Below are 22,594 nucleotides of genomic sequence, written 5' to 3'. Positions count from 1 at the left end.
CCTCTAATATACTGTTATTTCATGCTCATATATTATCTGTCATGTAGTACTGTCCTGATGGTATAACTCTCCGTACACACATTATTTTTTTCCTTCTATCTGCCTGCAGCTTCCACCTCGTACATCAACTATTTTCAAAGGTTAAGAAAAGGAGATTAAATGGGTTCTCATGAGGCTTTTTTTTTAGGTTCATGGTACAGAAGAAGGGTCAAACCACCACCAGGGCCATTAAACTACCCCTGGAAATGCCCGAAACTCCTACAAAAGCCTTATCATATGTGTGCTGGGGCGCGCCTGGCAGATTACCCTACCCCTTAGCTGGCCTATTTCATCATGTTTATAATATTATATAGGACGGTTAATTTGTTGTGATTACTAATAGCCTTTACAAATCTACCGTGACCACAAATCAGTGACCATGACAATCGTTTATAGGCCTACCACACAGTCAGCATTACGAAGCATTATGTGAAAACTCCAGAAGAGCTATGAATAAATTTCGTACGTAAAACATAATGATATTCTTCTATATGAATCGCTATGTAGAAAATAAATAATAAAAATGAGAGATAAAATACAGGTATCAGTGGGCTCGTGCTCCCTCTGAGTCCAGCGGTGCCAGATTGTCCTACTAAGTCTCTTATATTTGCCGATTTCCAACCCAAAAACTGCCTCCTTCACAACAATAACAAAATTACTTGATATTTATCTTTGACAAAATTAATTAGTGATGTCTTTCTGCAATAGTTTAAGTGTCAGAAACCGGTAGATGCAATGTGGTGAATACGGCAATCTGGCAACGTTGCCCTGACCCTCGAGGCGGCAGTTTGTTTACATTTTCAAACCCTCGGCCGTGGCTGACCTGCGCAGGCCTGACCTTTGCTGACCTCCATCCCGCTGCAGCGACCCCCGTGACCCGCGCCAGAGTGACCAGCAGCAGCACCCACGCCTGAGGTACGTGTGTGAGGGGCGGGAGAGAGAGATGAACAGGGACAGGAAGCCAACGTACGAATCGATCCTGTTGACGTGGTAATGGATTTTTTTTCTATTTTTCTATTTTTTTTATATATCAGCAACAGTAACACCTGCTTCATAACTCAAACGTGCGTCAAGGAAATTGTAAACGGGGTAAAGAAAAGAAATCATGAACACCGTCACTTTTTTTTCCGTCTTTGCTCCCAGAGTTGACGTCGATGATGGAACCTTTTATTTTTTTGTATAAGCAACAAACACTTCTGGATCTGGATCTGGATTATTAATGCACAGGGCACCCATCAGGTGCATAATAACTCAAGTGTGTGCCAAGGAAATTGTAAACGGGGTAAAGAAAACTCGGTATATGTTCAGAGAGTTGCCCATCTCACTGTGGTACTTCTCACCCTAACCATGGGTTAGATCTCATTATTCTATGCATTTTGAACCCCATATATATGCATCGCAAATTGATAGAAACGCTGCTTTTGATTTTTTAAAAGTTAGTGTTTTTTTGGCGGGCTGCGGTGTTGTGGGCCCCAGGGGTGGGAGGGATAACGTACAACTCAATAATTTGGCCCATACTCGCCTGGTAAGGTTAGATTAATTCTATGGTGTTCTACCTACTACTGTTGTACTTCTCTAGTTTTACGAAATAATTACGGCTACCACTGTTATGCGCGCCATGTTTGACTGCTCTGGCGACGGCTGCGGTGGTGGTGCAGCCGGTGTTGCGAGAAATACCTCCTCGCAGAAATAAGTCGCATATACATGTGGGGGGGGCCCCCCCTGGTTAGAAGGGGGGTCGAGGAGGGTGAAGCCCCCCGTTAGCTGTTAGGTCGTAAAGTTCGGTTGGGATAGTTTAAATATGTTCCCCCACCCTAAACACTCTGCGAGCTATTTTGTGGCGGCGGCAGCGGATGATGAAATTGCAATAAGTCACTTTTTAGTAGTTTCCAAAGAAAAAAACTATCTCAAAATGAAAAAGCACAATATTTTGGCCTGAAATAAATAAATTTTGAGAAGGGCAACTCTGAACATTTACCGAAAACTCATGAACACCTTCACATTGTTTCCTTAATTGCTCCCAGGTCCCAGTTTTCCTGTTGACTTACTCGCCTGGTTGGCCCATCCATTTTCTATAGCATGACAAGGAAATATAGCATAAAAAGTTGGGTGGGCCAAAAAAGCTGCTGACACGCCACCACTTACAAGAGCCCTTGAGTTTCTCTTTCCCATGATAGTGTCTCCTTGCATGGCCCAACATGCTGCCTCTCCCTATCAATTATTTCTCTCCTTAGAACTATTAACACAGCCAGTCTCATAACTCCTCCATTTAGTGTCTCAGTGCCACTCCCTTCCCTTCTTTTCTTTCTCCTCAACTACCATGTTTGCAAAATATAGGTAAGCATTTGCAGAGGTTATGGGGTTGTTGAACTAATTCCCACTTCATTTTGCTAACTCACCTGGCAGGGCCACAGTCTAGATGCTAGACATGCCAGGAGGGACCGTGGCCAACACACAGCTGCCCTTATAGTCAGACGACCAGTAGGTCAATGGTTTTAAAGATCAGGTTACTGATAATTTATCAGCAAAATATACCCTAGATATAGAAAAATCTACAATTTGAAATAAAACAAGTGTTAATAGCACAAAAACTGTGCTAGATCGGCATCGCATAACCCTCAAACACACACCCAGCAATTTATATTATGCAACTAGGGGTCTAAAATGGAAAATGCTGAAAATTGAAGATGGCGCCACTATAAACACTTGCCTGAGGCACAATGGGCTGGGGCCGACCATCAGGCCCTACTATAAAGGCCTACTGGTGCCACAGGCCAAGACGTGGAAAAAAAAACGCTGACTTTGTTTATAATGCCATGTTGTAGGGTTCATCAGGGCTAACAAATGTTATTATACAATGTCATGTCTACAATGCATGGGGTAAGCCAGGAAAACAACTTGAAGAGAACAAGAAGATGGACATTCTGTTGATTGGCATCTGCGACGCTGATAAAAATCACACTGAAGAGTGACACCTGAGGCTAGGTTAAAGGGTCTGGGGGTTGCACCCCCATCATGGGGTTTAGGAAAGACAAAACCTAAATTTTACCAACTACTTACACCTATGTTAAAAAAAAAAGTTAGCTAATAGGAATTATAGTCAGAAATCAGGACTTTGGCTCAGAGCAATGCAATGCTGTTATCTATCATTGCTTCTTATTCATACCCCTCTGTGTGACCTTTTCCTTCAGTTTTTCTCTTCTAAAACCTAATTTAGGGGGTCTTTCCCATGTACCTGCCCCACTCCGGTGCTTGACATTTTTTTTCTAATAATCTTATCTTGAAATTTATCAGCTAATCAAGTGGCAATAAGTTATCATTTCAACAGTGATGGGTTACTATTTGAGCGGCGACAGGATTTGTCCTTACCGCTGATGATACTATTGTAGTGGTGATGGCTTATTTCCTGTTAGATTTAGGTGGGGTTCTGTTAGTTAAGGAAAACTTGAGTGGCAGCCAGCATATTTAGTACATCAAAGTTTGCATCTTGAATTGTGTGTACTTATAAATATTTACCCTCCAGATTGCTCCTTTTCCACTTAAAATTTTGTATAGTGCCCCATAGTCCCAATTCTTCTCTTTTCACCCTCACTTTATTTTCTCTCATCATCTTTCACTATACCTCTCAGTAGAAGTCTTTCCCTTTATTTCTTAATCACATATCCTTCATTTTATCCCTTCTCCATGATCCTTGCACAGATCCTCAGTCAGACTTGGGTTATGAGTTGTGTTGGTCCCCATGACTATTACCAAAAACACCAACAGTTTTCTCCCTCTGAATTTTGTGAGATTCAGAAAGTTGAGAGTTGTAGGTTTTAGAGACCAGAGATGCAGTGCTGGACTTGGTAAAGCAATGTTGGAGTAGTTCCTAAGGAGATTAATCACATCCTCTGTAGCACTCATTGGAAAATCCTTCTTAGAAATTAATGTTAAAATATTTAATTCCTCCCTTCCAGCGGTTCTGGCAACACACCCTGGAACGGCTGCCTGGCCTAACTGCAGGATTTTTACAGAATGCAGAGTTCTTTGTATTTGATCTTAGGCTTGTTGTGACACAACCTTCATGTCAGGCCAAGAAGACTTTTAATATGTAACCATACTATGCTTCATCTTGAGAAACTGAAAGACTTGATATGTGCTCATGAGTATATGCAGTGACAGTCTCAAATTGGCTCAATGTGCTTGGCACCTTGTGTTGTATATTCTATGTAATTGGCCTTCGTATTTGTTGGGTAAGGAGAAACTTGTCAGCAGTTTAAAGAATGAGCTTAGCATCCCACAATGCCATTTTGTATTAACACTGATCTAAACAGACAAGATCTTTTTTAGAATAGTTAGGTAAGTTCTGCAATTACTGGTTGTGCACAAAAGTAGTAGTGTCAGAGTAACAAGTGACTAAATATAATTGTAATGATGAGTAATAGTAATAAAATCACAGCAACAAAACCCATTTTAGCCTCAGTACAAGTAATTCCCTCCACAGTCCCCAGAGAGGAGCCATGGGCGGCCTGACAAGCAAGTACCTGGAGGAGGTGTTGCAGACACCCCCTCGCAGCACACACGTCCTGAAAAGTGACCCACGCTCCCCCTCTGATGACATCACCAGGACCCCCATTTCTGTTAGTAGCCTATTGGTGCTTGATGATGATGTGGATGTTACATGGAATAGGTGGAATATTTCTCTCTGTGTGGCATTTACATTAAAATAATAATTCTAACATAGCTTATCCTGTGACATGTTGCTAATGACGGGTAATTATGTCTGTTTGCGCGGCAGGTGACTGATACCCCGGAGAGGAATGGAAATGGCACCCCTGTGGTCAAGGTGCTGCCCTTTGACCCTCGCTCACCCAGTGCTGAGGTGAGGACCAGAGGGCATTTTCCTTAATTAACTTAAATTTTTTTCCCTTCCCCAAATCTTATGAAGTAGTCTCATGGCTAGAGAGACATGGTTACACTTAAAAGCATACCTAAATGTCAGTGATTGAAACTGAGGGAAATACTACATTGCAAGCAGCATTAATACACATTTTAACTAGGGAATTAGGCAATCTATTTAAAAGTCCTTTTTGATAAAAAGTGATTAATTTTATGCTTTTTATCCTACTTAGGTGTCTCGCACTCCATTGATGGTGGAGACAAAGGACTCACGCAGGCGGCCATTCTCTCTCAAGCCTTCACGACTCCTTGATCCTGAGACACTGAACACCAGTGAGGACTCGGACCCCCGCTCCCCCACCTCAAGGGTTCCCCGGACGCCCCTCAGCGACCAGACCCACAGTGAGTCACTAGAAGGAGGTTAATCCATGGAGGGTTCTTAATGGAGTAGAGGGAAGGATGGCCTGATACTTTTCAAAAGCTAGCCATTCAGTTACTAGCCATATAGTGCATCTTTGGAAAGTTTTCATCATTGAGACTCATTCCCCATGATTACCATGCTGAGATGACAGAACAGATAGTAAGAGCACAAGAAGTACGATAAGAGACATTGTTCAGTATTGCTTATTTTGTTCGTATTTCATTTCAGCAGCAAATTTTTTTTATATGAAATCATATCCAGATTAACTTTAACAACATAGTAAGTCTTGAAAGTGAATCTCTATGACTGTGCAAGTATGCCATGTGTAGCCATCCTCATGTGGCTGAACAGTTGACTGGGTGTAGTGTAAACCAATGGCTGTGTGTATTTTCCTAGTAATGTAGTATGCAGGAAATGAGCTACTTTCATGAGGTCCCATCTCTACGTCTTCATCGGTCAAACTTAGCTTTAAATTAATTTGATGGTTTGGACAATGCTTTCCTTGTCCTAGCCATTCTACAGTATATGTGTTCTATGTGTAAATTATATTTTTTGTCATTTTTCAAGCACCCTCTCCTAGTTCCACATTAATGCCTTTCTTCACTGCCCTCAGCACTCCTCCCATTTTCTCTCTTTGTCTTCTCTACAGCCTGTATTTCTCCCATTTTCTCTTTGTCTTCTCTACAGCCTGTATTTATCATCTCCTGCCTGGATATAAATATGCTTGTTTAATTTGATCTCTTCAAAGCATATAATATCTGGCTTTTTTCCTTCATAAGTCATTGAGATCCAGCTTGGCTGAGATTAAGACACTTTCAAACCTTTACTGTGTGCTCCACCCTCACTTCCTCACTTTCATCACTCTATGAGTCTATTAGAACCTTGTCTTCTCATGTTCCAGCCTCTGGCCAGTTTCAACCTTGGTTTACTAATTTCATTATCTTAATTAATATGGCCCTTCTTCATTAGCAGCAATGCTTATCCCCCAAATTTTCAACCTCTGCCCACTCATTTCCACCTTTGTTCATGACCAGAACTATTTTCAGTGGCTCTACACCTTCCATGCATCATCCTACCCTACTTACTTCTTCAATTTTCTCCTGAGCTTCTTTATCATGAGTGCTGCTAATATACTTTTAGCCACTCAGTACACTAAATTAATTTAGGAAGTGGAATTTTAAAAACAATGCTGAAGATCCTTTGTCCCATTGTAAAAATATGGATGCCATGAACTTAAAACTGACTATCATCAAAATCTTTACTACTTAAAAATGCAAGTTATGAATGAATGCTGGAGAGTATGTAGCATGGCACCACAGAGCACTGGCTGATGACTGTTGAGAAAAAATGTAAGACAAATCCAACAAGCTTCGTTGCAAATTTATATTAGCTTCCCTTTACATTCAGCACTAAGGCAAAGAAAGTCAGTTTACTCCTCTTTCCAGCATTTACAAACAAAGAACTTGAAGAGGAGAGGACGGACACTGAAGAAAAAGACAAAGAGACAAAGAAGGACGATGAGAAGAAAGTGAAAGAGGAGGAGGAGGAGGAGCAGCAGGAGGAGAAAGATGATCAAGACTCCATCTCCACATCTAGCAATGATGAGAACAATGAGGCACCACCAGATGCACTGCAGGAGACGGTGAATATCAGTTACACAATGAGTAATGTGAAAAATTCCAAATGTAGTTATAGAATGCTGATATGCCATGATGGATGATTAACCCAGTAGCAGCGGGGATCATGTTTCTTAATGGTCACTCTAAGCGAGAAAAATGAGAAAAAAATCTTCACTCGCACAAACCATTTCAAAATATATATCAAAGCATTTGTGATCAGTTTATGCATCATCTATTTTTTGTGGTTTATATCATGGCACAAATTTGGCCCGTCGCTGCTACACGGTAAAGCCACAAATTTGGCCCGTCGCTGCTATCGGGTTAAGTGGCAGGAGCTGCAGATCATTTCTTTCAGATCTCAGTAGATGTACACCATATTTAATTCACTGCACTATTTCAGTTTTCCTCATTTGAGATGTGTTATGGGAATGACTGATGTATTCAAGTAAATACACTTAAGAAATGGTTTAGAAGCCAGTTAAAAGTTTTCACATAGACCATCACTCATTTATTACAAACCTCCTTTTGAACAAATAAATTTCCAGTAATGTGCAAATATTGTGTTGTGTTATGAGTTTTGTTTTATAGTTAATGTACTGCAGAAAAGACAACCTTTTAATGGTCCTACAGTGTCTAGCTCTCTCTCATGCCTTCACTAACTATTAATGGAGTACCTATAAAATAATGATTACTTTTTTATACACAGGTACATCTAGGTTTGTCTGGGAGCAACAAGGGAAACACCAGCAACAAGAACAATCCCCGGGGCATGCTGCAGGCCAAGCAGTGCCGCGCCATAGAGGAAGAGTACAGCAAAAACCAGCAAGCCATTGTGACTCAGCTGGCAGACCAAGAGAACAAGACTCCTCCTCCCTCCAACACCCAGTTTGTGGAGAGCATCTGAGGACTTGCTGACAGTGTGTGACACAGCAAAATATATGTAACCAATGCCTTGTTCAGTATACTTATGATTGTATGCAGGGAAAGCTTGGTTGATGCATTGCAGAACCTATATATAACCAATCCTGCTTTGTATCCTCATTGTTGTGCAGGGATGGCATGCTTAATGCAGTGCAGGATGTGTAACCATTCCTGTGCTACACACACTTGATGTTATGCAGGAAAGACTTAATCAATGTGCAAAATATATGTGCAGTCTTCTGCTTGGTATACTGGCAATTAAGGAAAACTGAACAACATGTTTGGGTACTCCAGGGATTATCATTTCACTATGAGTGTGAGCTTCAACATTCAAAGTTGGATGAAAGCAGATATGGAGACAGGAATGCATGAGCTTAGGTCAAATTCCAGGTAAATACTTACAATTGTATATAAAAATATTCCCACTACAAAGATCAAACATGTGCCTTATAGTGTTATGTTTCTTCATGGTATTAGGCTCCTAGTGGGGGAACACTCATCATTCTTGTTACCTAAGGACAAAGTAATTTAAGCATAGTATTTGCCCTTGTAAAGTCTGCAAGGAGCAAATATGCCTCACAAAATAGTTATAGGCTGGGAAGAGGTTGTGTTTCTCTAATCTTAATGAGGGCTTGAAAGCAACATTCGGTAACAAATTTTTTTCGTTTAGTGACACCTGTTGCCAACAAACTCTTATAGTCAGGGTTACTGTGCCTATCATGATATTTATGCTGTGCCATAACTTAAATTGTTTTTAGAGAACATATTAGCTATATTTTCCAGTCATTTATTTGGCTGAGTGCAGCTGGCTTGGTATAGAGCATGTATGGGAACTAGTTTATGTTATATCTTAAGGTTCTCTTGATGTACCTATCTTTCCTCCTCATTTAAGTTCATCTTTAAATAATAAATGTACGCTCAAAGATGGGTTTACCATTGTCCTAAATTGGTAGAAGTGGTGCATGTGTTATGTATTTCAAGTACTAGCTATATTTTTGTCTTGACCCACTCAGTCCTCTCACAAACACACACACACATGCACACCGCTCCATAACTCAGTGGTTAAAAGCTCGGTGCTACCAGGCTTCGCAGCCTAGCAGACGGAGGTTTGTGCCGAGCTCAGGCCAGGATTTTTCCGCTGACACGGAGTGGTTACTGTCCCTCTTTGAGCAAGGGCAAGGGGGATGGGGTGTGTGGAGGTCCCAGCAGTACCCAGAGATCAACTAAAATGAGCCTGCTCCTGTCGGGAGGGTACTTGCTGGCGATTGCAAGTCCTACACGTGATCAGGCCGTGGTGGTGAATTACACACACAGCTGCCAGCCACTGACCATGACAAAAGTGTAGTAGACAACGATTACAGAGACAAGTGGGCGCGAACAATTCACTGCTTCCTCACTTCTAATACTGCCTAGTGGTGTGGCAGGGGGCCTGGACTGCCAATAGTTTCCGGTGAAGGGGGGAGTGATATAGAAATACATTTACCTACAGTGAAGATATTGATAAAACAAAAGTAAAAGAAATGGCAGGAGGCCTGAACTCTGCCTCTTTAAAAATCAATTTTGAGTTCTGTATTTCTCAATTTGTTATCTAAAGACAAGAATCCTATTTATACAACTTTTGCTGCCTTAGAGTCTACTGTTTACCACAAGCTATATGCTGTGTGTCATCTGCTGAGCACTTTTCATCACGACTCCCACTTACTCTCATGTCACTACCACATATACTGAGCAGATTTATAATATGGTGGTCTTCACACACTGCAATCCCCTCTATTCTTATACAGTGGTACAACTAGGACTACTACATTCCAAAGTTAACCCGGTAGCAGCGACAGGCCAAATTTATGGTTTTACCGTGTAGCAGCGACGGGCCAAATTTGTGCCATGATTTAAACCCCCAAAATAGATGATACATAATCTGATCACAAATGCTTGGATATATATTATGAAATGTTTTGTGTGAGGGGTGATTTTTTCTCATTTTTCTCGCTTGGGGGGACCATTAAGAAACATGATCCCCGCTGCTACCGGGTTAAACAAGTTACCTAACCGTTCAAAACTACTCCCACAAAGGTTCTTACTCCATTTTGTATTATAGAGCCTGCATAGAGCTAAAGTTTAACATTTGATCACAGAAACCAATGAGAAAGTAAAGTATTTGTCAACTAAAAGAAAGAAAATATAAATTTACCTAAAATCTTCCTGTTGGGTCACTGCCTAGATTATTCAGGTCTACTTTTGGTTCATCAGTAGCTCAGGTGTTTCATGCACTCGAGGTGTCAACAAAACAGCACCTGGAACCTAACAGAAAAATAAAGTAATGGGAAATGAAATTAAAATGTGTCAAATGATGCGAACAAAATATTCTGACATCTGGCTCTCAAAATTTCCTCATGGGGTTGGCAACGGAAAGGCTATTTTTTCTTGTCAATTCACTTAGTCCTAGTGTGTCCCTGTCCTTTCATCCTTCATCTCTTAACCCCTTGACTGCAGATTTCCTACAAGAAGACATCACCAAGCTACAGGAATGGAGCAAAAAGTGGCTGCTACAATTCAATGAAGGAAAATGTAAAGTCATGCATCGTGGGAGGGGAAATCCAGCATACCAATACCACATGGGAAACACTCCACTATCCATCACAAAGGCAGAGAAAGACCTGGGAGTATATGTGACCAGGCTACCAGTGAAGGCCAAATACGTGCCAATTGCAGCGGACGGGTTAAATATCTTAGAACTCTTTCCTCACCTTACAGGACTTAGTTTTCCACACTTCACACATGCATCACACTGGTACACTGCTCCTCCATGGTAAGCTTTCATACATCTGGTTATAATCTGGTAGTTCAGTTAATGCAAATCCTTACCTAGTTGATCATCTTTCCCTGTAGATTGGTCCATGAATGAGTGCCTGGAAACACCCAAAAAGGATTGATATTTTAGTTCTTCCCCGATACATTTACGTCTTCCCCTTTCATTTATAACAATTAAGTTGCTGTGATCCCCTTTTGTGGCGCCTCTTCCTTCAGATTGACCTTTATACTGGGTGTAGAGACAGCTTCTCCAATCTTAGTGATATATCGTCACCTTCGTAAACAAAGCGCCTAAGTCATTATTTTCTACTTTACAGGAAATGAGAAAAGAAGTGTCATTATCTCATTTGGCTTAAGATTTAGGCAGAAATGAAAAGGCCAATTCTAGAACACTCAAACCCTGAATGACGAAGGCAACTATACAAAAATGACAGTCGCATGTTAAAAAATTGATGTAGAGAAAAACCTGGAAATCGCTGAAAAATGACTTAGGGAAATATTTTATGAGGGTGACGATATAATTTACGCCTGATGTTATTTCACACTTGCCATCCCTCATACAATTTTCTCACACTGACTTTATTCATAAGGTTCACTACCACTGATTTGCATTTCTTAGCATATGATTTGCTTCTTACCTCTTCCATGTTTTGATGTTGGATTTGGAGGAATAACTTCTCGGCTTTGCTTCAACAAGACTGAACCAGCTGGCATCCAACTCTCTAAGATGCCTGATGCTGGACTCTGATTGTTTGGTATTTACAGGGCATCCAGGGCTGTCTTTTAGGCCATTACTGTCCCTTACTTGGCAAAAATATCTTGAGGTATACTGATAATGGATTTATTATTGAGACACACAAACAGTCATAGTCATATTTGAACGTATACATTAAATATCTTTTAAATAAATGTTTCAATTTCAGTTATGTACATATGTTCATAAATTTGTATTTTCTCTTCATCTTCACAAAAGGGTTCATAAAAGTGATTTACCATCAATCCATTGACTTGTACACCAATGAGTCCTTGAGGGAGGGTCATGTGCCCCGTATGCCCGGCAGCGCAGACTGTCACACAGCACCAAAGTTTACATTCTGGTGGTTGCCATTTGCCTTTGAGTCCTTATGAACGGATCCACACTGCTATTTCAACACACAAAAAAAGCTGCAATAATGTGTACTTCACTCATAACATCATTCTGTTTATAAAAAAGTGAACTTGTATTCAAAGGAGCTATTTTAAGAAAGTGAATTATGAGTACTGGAATTAAAGCTCTTGGGATGTTTGACTGAAGAAAGAGGCGGCTTGGTCCCGAGCACCACAGTCTCCCAGCCAATGGGAACAAGGGAGGGACACACCATAGACACCACGACACACAACGATGGCTTCTTGTATCGGTAATTCTTTGGCCATCTTGTTTTAATTAAACAACAAAACATTGACAAGCAGGACGCCAGAGAGAAAGACCGGAGCCACAGCCAGCGCAAATTAGTACCTCGGTTGTGCTGACATTCAGACAGCTAAAGCTACACATTTATGCTGTAAGGGGACTTTTGGGATGCACTGTGGCTGTTCTGGGTCTGGTAACGCTGCAGCAGGTGGGTCAGCTCTGCCCCGAGGCTGTCACTGCCACCATCTGTCCTTCTGCCTCGGACCTTCACACCCTCATTGGGTCCTCTTCCTTCTGCCTTGAGTAGTTCTCTGTCACACTCAGCTTCAGACAGTTCCCTTGAATCAGAGAACCCTGAGGGAGGATGGAGAGGCCGTGGGGGCGTGAGGGGGGAGGAGGTGCCACTAGATGAAGAGCCATTCCGTGCCCTGCAACACACATCCCCATCAGTAGAAGGTCAAAGGGATGCAGCACAGATAGTCTACCAGGACATTAAACTATACTCAGAGTTAAAGGACAAGGGTACAGACAACACATGCCAGCTGTCAAGCAAGAATACGGTTACCTGGTTGAACACAGGTGACAGGCAGCACATTTCTCTCATGCAAGAATGACTGGAACATCATCTATATCTAGGCTGTTATGCCAATGTGATGTATGCTGACTATATCCAGTCCACAAAAATCTAGTGTAATGGGATGGAAAGTTCTGTCTTGGGAGCAAGAACAGTTAGTTTCTATGTGTATTGTGTGCATCAAAGTGTATAAAAAGCTATGATTGAAAAGTATTGATTCAAACCCTGACACAAATGTACTAATACACTTAAAGGCTAGTGAATTATTGGTACAAGGGAGATAAAGGGCACATGTGTGGGACCGCTGCACAGTATTTACATTTGAAATATTCTCTCATGATCTAATGACTTACAGGTGCCCGGGAGACATCAAAGTTGGCTGAAAGTAGTGACTTGGCCTGTTTGAATAAGTGCCTCATACAAGTGGCACTTGGCTTTTCACATGTGCACACACACTGTTTGCAACCTATCATGCTCGCTTAATCACTGTTTCCCACTGTGAAATATGGAATTCCTCTGCAATTGCCTTTGAAATACCGTTACTATAGTCCATTTCATTCTGTCTGTCCATTTGCGAACGAAGATGTGGCACCCGCGCATTGTTGGTTCGTGATTGCATGAAGATCAACTTCATATTTTCAGTGATATATTTGAATGTTTGTGTATGCAAAAAACCCTCGTCTTTTTATATGAACCGCAAACGTGCCGATTTGCATCAATAATCTACCATAATAACCACACGAAAGAACAATTTGTATATCAAATAGTATAGTCTGATCATACTCGAACGATTCATAGCCTTTCAGATTCCCATATTTCATCTCATTCAGGTACATAAAGTGACCTCCGACTCTGCAAGTGTCTATACATAAGGAGTTTTTATGTGTTGCATGTAAACAGCAAGGGTAGCCTAATATTCCAAGTAGCCTAGCATCGCATTCAACAGTTATTATTCACTATTTCATGTTATTTCGATTATTAATCATTATTTACATGAAGTAAATTATTCAGCTTGTCTTTTTATGTGCTTGTATGATAGATTATCGATGCAAATGACTGAGTTGTTTTTTGTGTACATAGATATTCAAATATATTATTGACAAATAAGCTTGAATGTCTATCACAACAGATGATTTTCACGTTTTCACAAACTAAAAATGTGCAGGTGCCACATTCATCAAAATTCCCGCTTTGTTGGTGGACAGATGAAATGAAACAGACTATACAAGCAGGTACTTGGAAGAAAAGTGACAGACTATGTATCAACACTCAAGTTCAAAGACATGTATGCAAAGGTGTGACTATATTGAAGTCAAGGTTCAGTACTCTTGTCTAAATGCAGGAAATCTCAGCCCACTGAGCAGGCAAGAAAAGCTGGCATTTTTTCCCTCTTACCTGGAAGATACCAGAGCATCTCATTATGCAAATGAGAGATGAAAGTGAGATATGCAATATTAAACTATCACTGACTTCAGAAGTTTTCCTAATAAATCGAAGATCAGCAATTCCATAAATTTGCTCAACTATTCTGCAAAGATCATCCAGGTGTCATCATGCATGAATTAGAGTTTAATAGGCAATTAAAAATGAGTTTTTAGGGTGAGTGAAGATGGATGGCATGCGGATTGTTCTGGGCCGGCAGACACATGTAGTGAGGAAGAAGGGTCCAGGGAGGGAGGGTAAGGTAGTGGTGGGAGCCACGGCAGCCAGACTCCACCTACACAGCTCAGCCTCCTCTACCTGAGACTACCTGGCATGGCGGACAGGTGGCAGGGGGTGGGGGCCAGCTCTCCCTCCTACACCACCCCCTGCTCCCTGCTGTTGCTGCTGCGAGGGAGGCAGTTGTTGTATATAGTGCTGGTGGTGCTGTGATGGGGCCTTGGGGTGCTGGTAGTGCTGCCGCTGCTGTACAGGAGAGGTAGACGCGTCATTGCTCTCGGTGCTGGAGTCCCGGCGAGCAGCCTCACCTGTGAGGGAGGATGAATTTTGATACACTGAACACATCACTCACCTCACCCTCCTTGTTTCCAGAAAACTAAAGGCTGCTCAAACTGCCTATATATCTTTAAAAACTTAAGTTAGATCCTAAGTTTGTCATTCACACCATTCCATTCTTTGAACTTCACCTTAAGAGAACTGCAAAAAGTAACTATCTAAATACCATTAAATGTGAAAATAAAAGTGATGAAAAGAAAATTCTGGTTTTATATCATTAGTAGGTTTAACTGAAAACTCTCCTGGCTGAGAACACAGCCACTGTAGGCTGCTACTAACAACACATGTCTTACTGTGCCATAGCTTACAAATGCCTGCAGCTTTCTAACTCTGCTGAGAAACAAAAAGCCGGCAAACATCATCATCAAACCTCTGGTGCGGCTTCTTGACCGGTGGGGACGCTGCCGGGTGTCCTTTGAGCCATCTGTCCATTCTCGTTGCTCTGCGGGGGCTGCCGGAGCTCCTGGGGTGCCGCCTGAGGGCTGGGGAGCACCAGGAAGAGACTTGGGGCGGCTGCCATACTCTCCTCGACTCCTGCTGCTGCTGCTGATGTAGGATATCTCTGGTGGGGAGGCAAGATAATGATGTATTAAAAGTGTGGCCTTCATCACAGGGTTGGTTATTATTTGTCACAGGCACTGCACCAACTCCTCTTTCACACCTTTATGAACCCCACTTGCCTAATAATCTCATTATATGATTAAACTCAAACCCTAAATGTTTTATTGAATGTTGATAAATTGGGTTGAACTTCCTATCTATTTAATTTTCAAACTTCAGATTATAAATCGTTACATAATACTGAACACAAGTAATGAACAAAATTCACTACCATTACAAAGGCACTGTCCAGTCCAGTCAATTTTTTTATTCTATTTAAACCATCACCCACATACCTCTATTTAAACCATCACCCACATACCTCTATTTAAACCATCACCCACATACCTCTATTTAAACCATCACCCACATACCTCTATTTAAACCATCACCCACATACCTCTATTTAAACCATCACCCACATACCTCTATTTAAACCATCACCCACATACCTCTATTTAAACCATCGACTACATACTTTCAACAGGTATTATACAAACTTTTTCTGCTGTAGACAATTTTTCACCACATCTACCGTATTCTGACCTGCTTCTCTACACCTCTGCTCAGCTCTTCTCCACACCCATTCAACACTGACCCCCTTAAGTCAATATCTACTTCATTCTGCATTGTTTCCCTACACTTCTGCCCAGCCCTTACCCACACCCATTCAACACTGACGCCCTTAAGTCAATATCTACTTCATTCTGCATTGTTTCCCTACACTTCTGCCCAGCCCTTACCCACACCCATTCAACACTGACCCACTTACAGTCTAAATCTACCTCATTCTGCCCTGCTTCCCTACTCCTCTGCCCAGTGCACCTATTCTGCTCCTTGACCCACACTTACAATCTACATCTACTTCATTCTGACCTGCACCCTACGCCTCGACCCAGCCTATCCAATACCTTGACACACTTACACTCCATACCAATCTCACTATGACTTGTTTCTCTATATCTCTACCCAGCACATCCCCACACTTCTTCAACATCCTAACCCTCATTCTGCCCTGCTTCTCCATATCTCTGAACAATCCTTACCCACACCTATGCTGCACCCTGATCCACTTAGTCTAACTCATACTTGTGCATCCTCACCAGTCTCCTTGTAGTGGGACTGTGCCCGCTGCCGCCCCACTTGGCCGTAAGAAGGGGACTGCTGTGCTCGCCTGTCGCTGTGGATGGGGTGGTCGAGGCAGTCTCTTGGGGTGACGGAGTGAAGGGACAGACCATACTCCAGTGTTCCCTCTGAGCTCCCCACGCTGCCCCCAGGAAAGGAGGGGCACACAGGGAAGGGAAGGAAAGGGAAGAGGGTGGAAGATAGGACAAAGCAAAGTGTTGGGGAGAATGGACGGAGAAAATCGGAGGAAAAAAAGCAATGCGTTGTAGTGAAGTGGAGAGAGTTTGAAAGATGGGGTGAAAGTACCAAACACAGAAAGACAGAAAAATATAGATGTTAGAGTGATGAATAAGAAAGACATATGAGAGAGAAAACCAGTGGCAGGAAGTATGAAAGATGGGGTGAAGGTACAAAACACGTGGAATGGCAGAAAAGATATAGACGTTAGAATGAAGAATAAGAAAGAGACAGAAGAGAGAAAACCAGATGCAGGATTGGTTAAAATGTGAGGTAAGCAGTGTGGAATAGTATATTAGAGTGTGTAAAATATATGTGGGAGCAAAAAACAGAAAGAGGAAAAGTAACGGATGGAAGAAAGAGCAAAGACAAGGAAGGGGATCCCAAAGCATGAAGGACGACACAAGACAAATAAAACAAGTGGCCGAAGCAAAGTGGAGGAATAGACAACAGAAATATGACAGACAGGAAAAATAAAGTGGAAAGTAAGGGACATATTGAGACAACAACACAAAAGTGGGAGTTGTGGGCAGGATTGAAGGTTGAGGAGAGGACGGGAGACACAAGGACAGAGTCAGAGCAGACAGGAAGGGATGCCGCAGGTCTATCTTTCATTGCTCAGTCTTATAAAAAAATGCCTTACAAACAAGTTTTCTTTTACCTATCAATGAAAATGTAAAATTCTATTGATGAGCCTCAACTGACACAACAACAGAGACACCTAATAAGCACACATAAGTAAGACGTACAAACTTTAGAAACATGTATGTAATAAATATTGTGGCAATGGCCATTAACAAAGGTAGTGCCAAATACTGTCATTAATGCAATACGACAATGATAATGATGATGGATGTGATGTTGGTGTTAGTAATATATGGTAATGAAGTGGCACTATTTCGTGGAGGTGAAGGAATGTTATAATTTTTCTTTTCACGGCAGGAGAGTCCACGGCTCCAGGGTGAAACAAAAAGTTGAAGAAGGTATGCTATGCACTGCTTCCACAAAGACGTTTGATGGAGATTTCAAATCGGAGAGTCAAATTCAGCCTGGAAGGTTTGATACTTCCTCTTGAAAGGATTTAAGTTATAGGAAGGAAAAATACAGATGAAGGAATTAAGGCTGTTCCATAGTTTACCAATGAAGGAATGAAAGAATAAAGATGAGGAATTTGGCCAGTAAAGGGATGAACTAGAGTAGAAAGACTTGTGCAGCGAGGCTGCAGGAGTGGTGGAGGCATGCAGTTAGAAAGTTCAGAAGAGAAGGTAACATGAATATATAGATAGAAAATAGTTAAGGAAGTAATGTTGCAGAGGAGTATAAGAGATAGCAAGAGGAAGGGAGCCTGTGATTCTACTTTGTCCAAAAGAGCTGAGTGGTGGTGGTGGTGGCAAACTGTGGCGATGATATTGGTATGAGGGATAAATGAAAAAAAAAAAAAAATGAGTGATGATGGTAGCATAATTGTCGTAATGGTAAAACTATTATATTTTTCAGTGTATAAGTCGCACATTTTCCCAGAAAAGCAGGTCTCAAAACCACCCTGCATCCTACACGCCATGAGCCAGACGTAAGAACTTGTGTGCCTCTCACGCCACACTGAACCTCTACAGCAAGGAGTAAAAACTAGCATGATCAGCCTTTAGGCCTGCTTCTACTGAAACAAAATGGGCCAGGAAGGAAGGAATGTGTTCATGTTCAGTAGGGGTGACAGGTGTAGGGAAGTGGGCAGGAGCAAAACAAGGCAGGTGGAGGCAATTGGAAGGGGAGGTGGGTGAACAAAGGCGGGTGAGGGGCGGGCAGGAGCAGGGCCAGCCAGGCGGGTGTTCACCCATGGAGGACACTCACTGATGCCGCCACTAAAGTCACACTGTTTCATTCACTTTTTCTGGTTCTATGATTATATATGTTTAGATATGCAAATACTTACCATTGTAATGATTGTTTATGAAAAAAAAGCAGTACTGGACAAACACTAGTAATTTTTGTAGCAATATATTTTCAATCAATAATTATTTACTCTGACTGGAAATAACTAAGATAGAAAATCCTGTGCTACCATGTCCTGCAATGTTGGGAAATTCTCTGAAGGTGGCCTTAAAAATCATGGAGCATCTTATATACATGTGCGTCTTATACACTGAATAATACGGTATGTAATAACAGAAGTGGTGGTGGTGGCTGAGAGGCCAGTACCTGAAGGTGGCGTAGGGGCAGATCTCATAAGGGTCTGAGGTGTCGTCCTGGGTCTTGAGGGATGCCAGCGACCCCCGGGGCTTCTTGGTGGGCGTCGGGGAGTACAGGTGGGCGCGGGTCAGCTCAGAGTTGCGGGCATTATCATCCTCGCCACCTCCACCTTTGGTATCCAGACTGCCACCCTGCCTGTGATAAACAAGAGGATTAAGGTGAGACAGTTAAGGTATGTTTTTTTTTTTTTTTTTTTTGTATTCTTCTCTTCATTCTTCTCTTTGATAAATTATGTTTTATTTTGTTTTTAATTCCACTGCACTGCTCTTCCCTTTTTTTTCTTCCCTCATTCTTCCTTCCCATGAAGAAATGGCAAGGTACTATGTCTCATTCAACACTGTTCATCTATATCTGTTTACTTGAAGACTGACAGCCAGGGTAAAAACAACTAACAGAATGATTAATATTATTAAGAGAAAAATGTCTCCTCATTCTACATAGCAAATACAAATTACCTTCCCTCTTAGAGTGAACAAAGTCTTCTGCCCTCATCCTTAAGGCAAACAAGAGCTTTTCCTCCCTTCTTGGACAATTAAATTTATCCACTATGTGACAAAACCTGTTAGTAACAAGTCTGAAGTTTAATGCCACTCACCTGTAGCCATCGTACCTCCGCCTCCTGACGGCAACACAGACACAGATGATGAGTGCAGTAGCCAGCAGGAGAGCGCTCACCACCCCGGCCACAACATGGGCATCTAGCCAGCTGGCCGCCCCGCCAGCCACCACCCCGCCACCACCACCCACCAGCACCTCCTGCACAGCCTCAGCAGTGAGGGCCCCTGAGGGAGAGGAGAAAGATTCTTCATATCTCACCATGACAAAGACAACCAAGAGTCTAACGTTCAGTTATATATTTTTTGTTCTTTTATTTTACTTGGTAAAGCTGATAAATGTTAGACAAGAAATAATGGAAAATGAAAGTGAATATCAAAAGAAAAATAAGGTTTGTCATAAAAGTAACACAAAAATTAATATTTGCAATTTTTGTTTACAAACACAATGAAACATTACTTATTTGAGGTATATAAGATTGAAAACTGGGCCAAGCACTGAATATAGTAGAAGACAAACTGGACTGTTGATCCTAGACTCACCTCCCCCAGCCCCCCGCGGGGTGGCCACGCGGTACACCACTGTTGTGTCCCCTGCTGAGGAGGCTGCCGTCACCCTCAGCAGGTGCCAAGGGGTTGCAGGAAGGTCACACAGGCCAAGGTCTGCTGTAGACCTGGGAAGGCGTGCAAAGAGGGGCGTCCAGGGGAGTCCTGTGCTTCCACTCCCACTGCCTCGCTCAACCTGGGGGGAAGATCGTGTCAGGCACTAGAGCTTCACTTGATGAAGCTTAGGGGGAGTTTTCTTTAATTTATGTATACAGATGAAGGATGAAAAATCAATGAGAAAGAAACCGTTTTTTTGAAGTGAATGTATGTACAAAAAAATGAGCATTTGGCTGAGTAACCCATGCTTGCCAGTCTTGAGGCAAACCTTTGATAAAAAAATTCATAAAAATCAACACAGATTTTTGCACAATCCTACTAAGAAAGAAAAACTGACAAATATAAACCTATAACCTAGAAAAAAAAGCAAAAATCTTTAGTACCCACTGGAAGCACTCACAGTCTGGGCTGGACCACCTCCCAACCCTTTCAAGTACATTAACCCCTTCGCTCCAGCAGCGCTGACGTCGGCGTCGCCGTATGGAAAGGGTTAGTCCTCTTCTAAACCTCTTAATCCTCTTCCATTTCCTCTTAATCCTCTTCTAAACCTCTTAAGAGGATATGGAAGAGGATTAAGAGGAATTTAGAGGAGGATTGAGAGGTTTAGAAGAGGATTAATCCTCTTCCATTTCTTCTTGACCCTTTCCATACTGTGACGCCGACGTCTGCGTCATGGATGGCAAGGGTTAAGGAAGTACTCATGGCCTTCTGAAAGCACTAGCGGGTTTTCCCTTATGGCATTCATTCAGTTTTTATTAATCATTCATTTTCATTTATTTATTTTTATTAAAAATTTTAACAAATTTCATGTGATTACATTTTGCCATAGACAAAGTCAAGATTAATTGGTTAGAAGCAAGGCTTACTGACATCAGTGCATCTCATCTGTACCACTGAATGGCTGCTTCCTGAGCTGCACAGCTCATACTATACTAGAAATAAGCAATGAAAGCAATATGAACTGGTTGGAACAGCTTCCACTATGAGAAATATAGGAAATATTATCTGCTGATTTTAAAAATTAATTTATCAACAAAATCTGCAAATATCTGAACTTGTGTGTGGGAAGGCTGCTAGTGGCTGGGGTCAACTGTACTTTGATGAGATGATGAAATTAATAGAGGCTCTGATCCACCCCAAGTTGGTATATGCAGAACTAGTATGGTCCCCACACCAAAAGAAAGATATAAGATGGAGAGAATACAAAGAACAGCAACCAAGATGGACCCAGTCTGATAAATTTATAATGGCTAGAAAGACTTGGAAAATTTGTGTTGCCATTGTTTGAAGAAAGATGAGGCGACATGATTGAAGTTTTTGGAAATGATGGGAGTAGAGAATTGACGGAAAACATAATTTTGTTTCTATGGGACGGGGAAGCAACATGAGATCATAAAAAAAAATCAAAGACAAGGTGCTGGAAGGATATAAAAAGAATAGTTTTCATATAGATGCCATGAACTGTGGAATGGCCTGGACAGGAAGATCGTTCGTTCCAAAACCCTAAGTGAATCTAAGTCAAAATTTGAGTGACTGAAACACAAAGATGGGACCCACAAAAGGAGTTGAGTTCCAGTATATCACAATTAGGTGCATACAACTAGGCAAACACACACCTTCCAGTAGTTGACAGGACAACCCGCCTCTGGCCAAGTGTACAGCCTTAGGGTAACGCAGGTGGAATTCACTTCCACCACCTGAGCTGGATGGGGCCGTCCTGGAGCTGGAAAGCGAATCGGTTGTTGATTATTTTATGTTGACCACATATGTCTAAACTTTTCTTCTTATATTCAAGAGTCAGTGACTCTCTACACAAGTTTCCCTGCTAGGCTGCATGGCTTCAGAATACAACAGAATACCAGACTGGTACTCACGGCTGCCAAGGGTGCTGGTGATGAGAACAGGGCTGGGGGCTGAGGTGCCGTGAGTGTTCCAGGCTGTGAGGTAGAGGTGGTGGGGCGCGCCGCAGGCCAGGCTGTGCACCACCACACTGTGTCCCGCTGGGTCTGCTGCTGTCTCCACCCACTCCCCTGCCCGACCCCGGTGGTGGAGGGTGTAGCCTGGGAGAGTAGCATATGTAGTAGTAGTAGTAGTAGTAGTAGTAGTAGTATTTGTTGTTGTAGTAGAGTAATAGCAATAGCAGCAGTAGTGGTTGTAGCAACAGCAAATATACACGCAAAGAATTAGTCATTTCTAACCAAGAATGGGTGCACCACCATCGCCCTTTGGTGTAATAGTGATGTTGAGGCTGCCATGGGTAGCGTGGGCAAGGCTGAGGGCAGGCGGGGGCGGGGCTGACTCTGCCACCACCAAGTGGGTGAAGCTGTCTGTGCCCTCACTGTTCCTCACCCAGCAGGTGTAATTGGCTGTCTCTCGAACACCTGTGTGAGGTTGAAAGAGAGAATACAGAAATATTTACAAGTCTTACATAAGAATAAACTGTGAACAGGGAAATGAAAATGTATCCAAACACAATTTCTAGTGTTTGTAAATGAAATAGAAAACACTTGAGGAACTGCA

At 42.0% G+C, this 22,594-nt stretch overlaps 2 protein-coding genes across 9 annotated transcripts in view; one reads left to right on the top strand and one right to left on the bottom strand.

The window, feature by feature from the left end:
• The first annotated feature begins 648 nt into the window (after positions 1-648).
• Positions 649-8,801, top strand: LOC127009025 (cell division cycle-associated protein 3-like). 2 transcript variants are annotated; one of them, XM_050881628.1, is made up of 6 exons: positions 649-954; positions 4,523-4,658; positions 4,817-4,900; positions 5,151-5,319; positions 6,784-6,980; positions 7,664-8,801. In XM_050881628.1, the coding sequence occupies exons 2-6, from the start codon at positions 4,539-4,541 to the stop codon at positions 7,859-7,861; spliced, it is 768 nt and encodes a 255-aa protein (XP_050737585.1). In that variant the 5' UTR covers positions 649-954; positions 4,523-4,538; the 3' UTR covers positions 7,862-8,801. The 2 variants fall into 2 exon arrangements, with proteins under 2 accessions (XP_050737585.1, XP_050737586.1); XM_050881629.1 differs by lacking the exon at positions 649-954 and adding an exon at positions 4,359-4,377.
• A 2,715-nt stretch (positions 8,802-11,516) lies between these two features.
• The window catches only part of LOC127009023 (cell adhesion molecule Dscam2-like), a 147,701-nt gene continuing 136,623 nt past the window's right edge, over positions 11,517-22,594 (bottom strand). For 5 of the 7 annotated variants that reach the window (XM_050881615.1, XM_050881616.1, XM_050881618.1 and 2 more), the window contains exons 25-34: positions 22,273-22,455; positions 21,949-22,134; positions 21,691-21,797; positions 19,955-20,153; positions 19,453-19,639; positions 18,807-18,992; positions 16,352-16,515; positions 15,019-15,210; positions 14,404-14,620; positions 11,517-12,507 (exon numbers count right to left, since the gene is read on the bottom strand). In XM_050881615.1, the coding sequence (XP_050737572.1) occupies positions 12,216-12,507; positions 14,404-14,620; positions 15,019-15,210; positions 16,352-16,515; positions 18,807-18,992; positions 19,453-19,639; positions 19,955-20,153; positions 21,691-21,797; positions 21,949-22,134; positions 22,273-22,455 (1,913 nt within the window). In that variant the 3' untranslated portion in view covers positions 11,517-12,215. Of the gene's footprint in view, positions 12,508-14,393; positions 14,621-15,018; positions 15,211-16,351; positions 16,516-18,806; positions 18,993-19,452; positions 19,640-19,954; positions 20,154-21,690; positions 21,798-21,948; positions 22,135-22,272; positions 22,456-22,594 lie in introns of all 7 variants that reach the window. The other 2 variants (XM_050881621.1, XM_050881622.1) reach the window with 2 other exon arrangements.

This window comes from Eriocheir sinensis, chromosome 39 (genome assembly GCF_024679095.1).
Source record: "Eriocheir sinensis breed Jianghai 21 chromosome 39, ASM2467909v1, whole genome shotgun sequence".
Lineage (NCBI taxonomy): Eukaryota > Metazoa > Arthropoda > Malacostraca > Decapoda > Varunidae > Eriocheir > Eriocheir sinensis.
Note: the sequence above shows the minus strand (reverse complement) of the source record. Positions and strands in the feature narration are given on the sequence as shown.

What these genes read in the sequence shown, in the direction of transcription:
- LOC127009025 (XM_050881628.1), top strand. Translation starts at nt 4,539, where the DNA reads ATGGGCGGCCTGACAAGCAAGTACCTGGAGGAGGTGTTGCAGACACCC. An exon ending in CCTCAGCGACCAGACCCACA is followed by an intron (nt 5,320 to 6,783) that starts GTGAGTCACTAG and finishes TCCTCTTTCCAG; the next exon opens with CATTTACAAACAAAGAACTT. An exon ending in CAGATGCACTGCAGGAGACG is followed by an intron (nt 6,981 to 7,663) that starts GTGAATATCAGT and finishes TTTTATACACAG; the next exon opens with GTACATCTAGGTTTGTCTGG.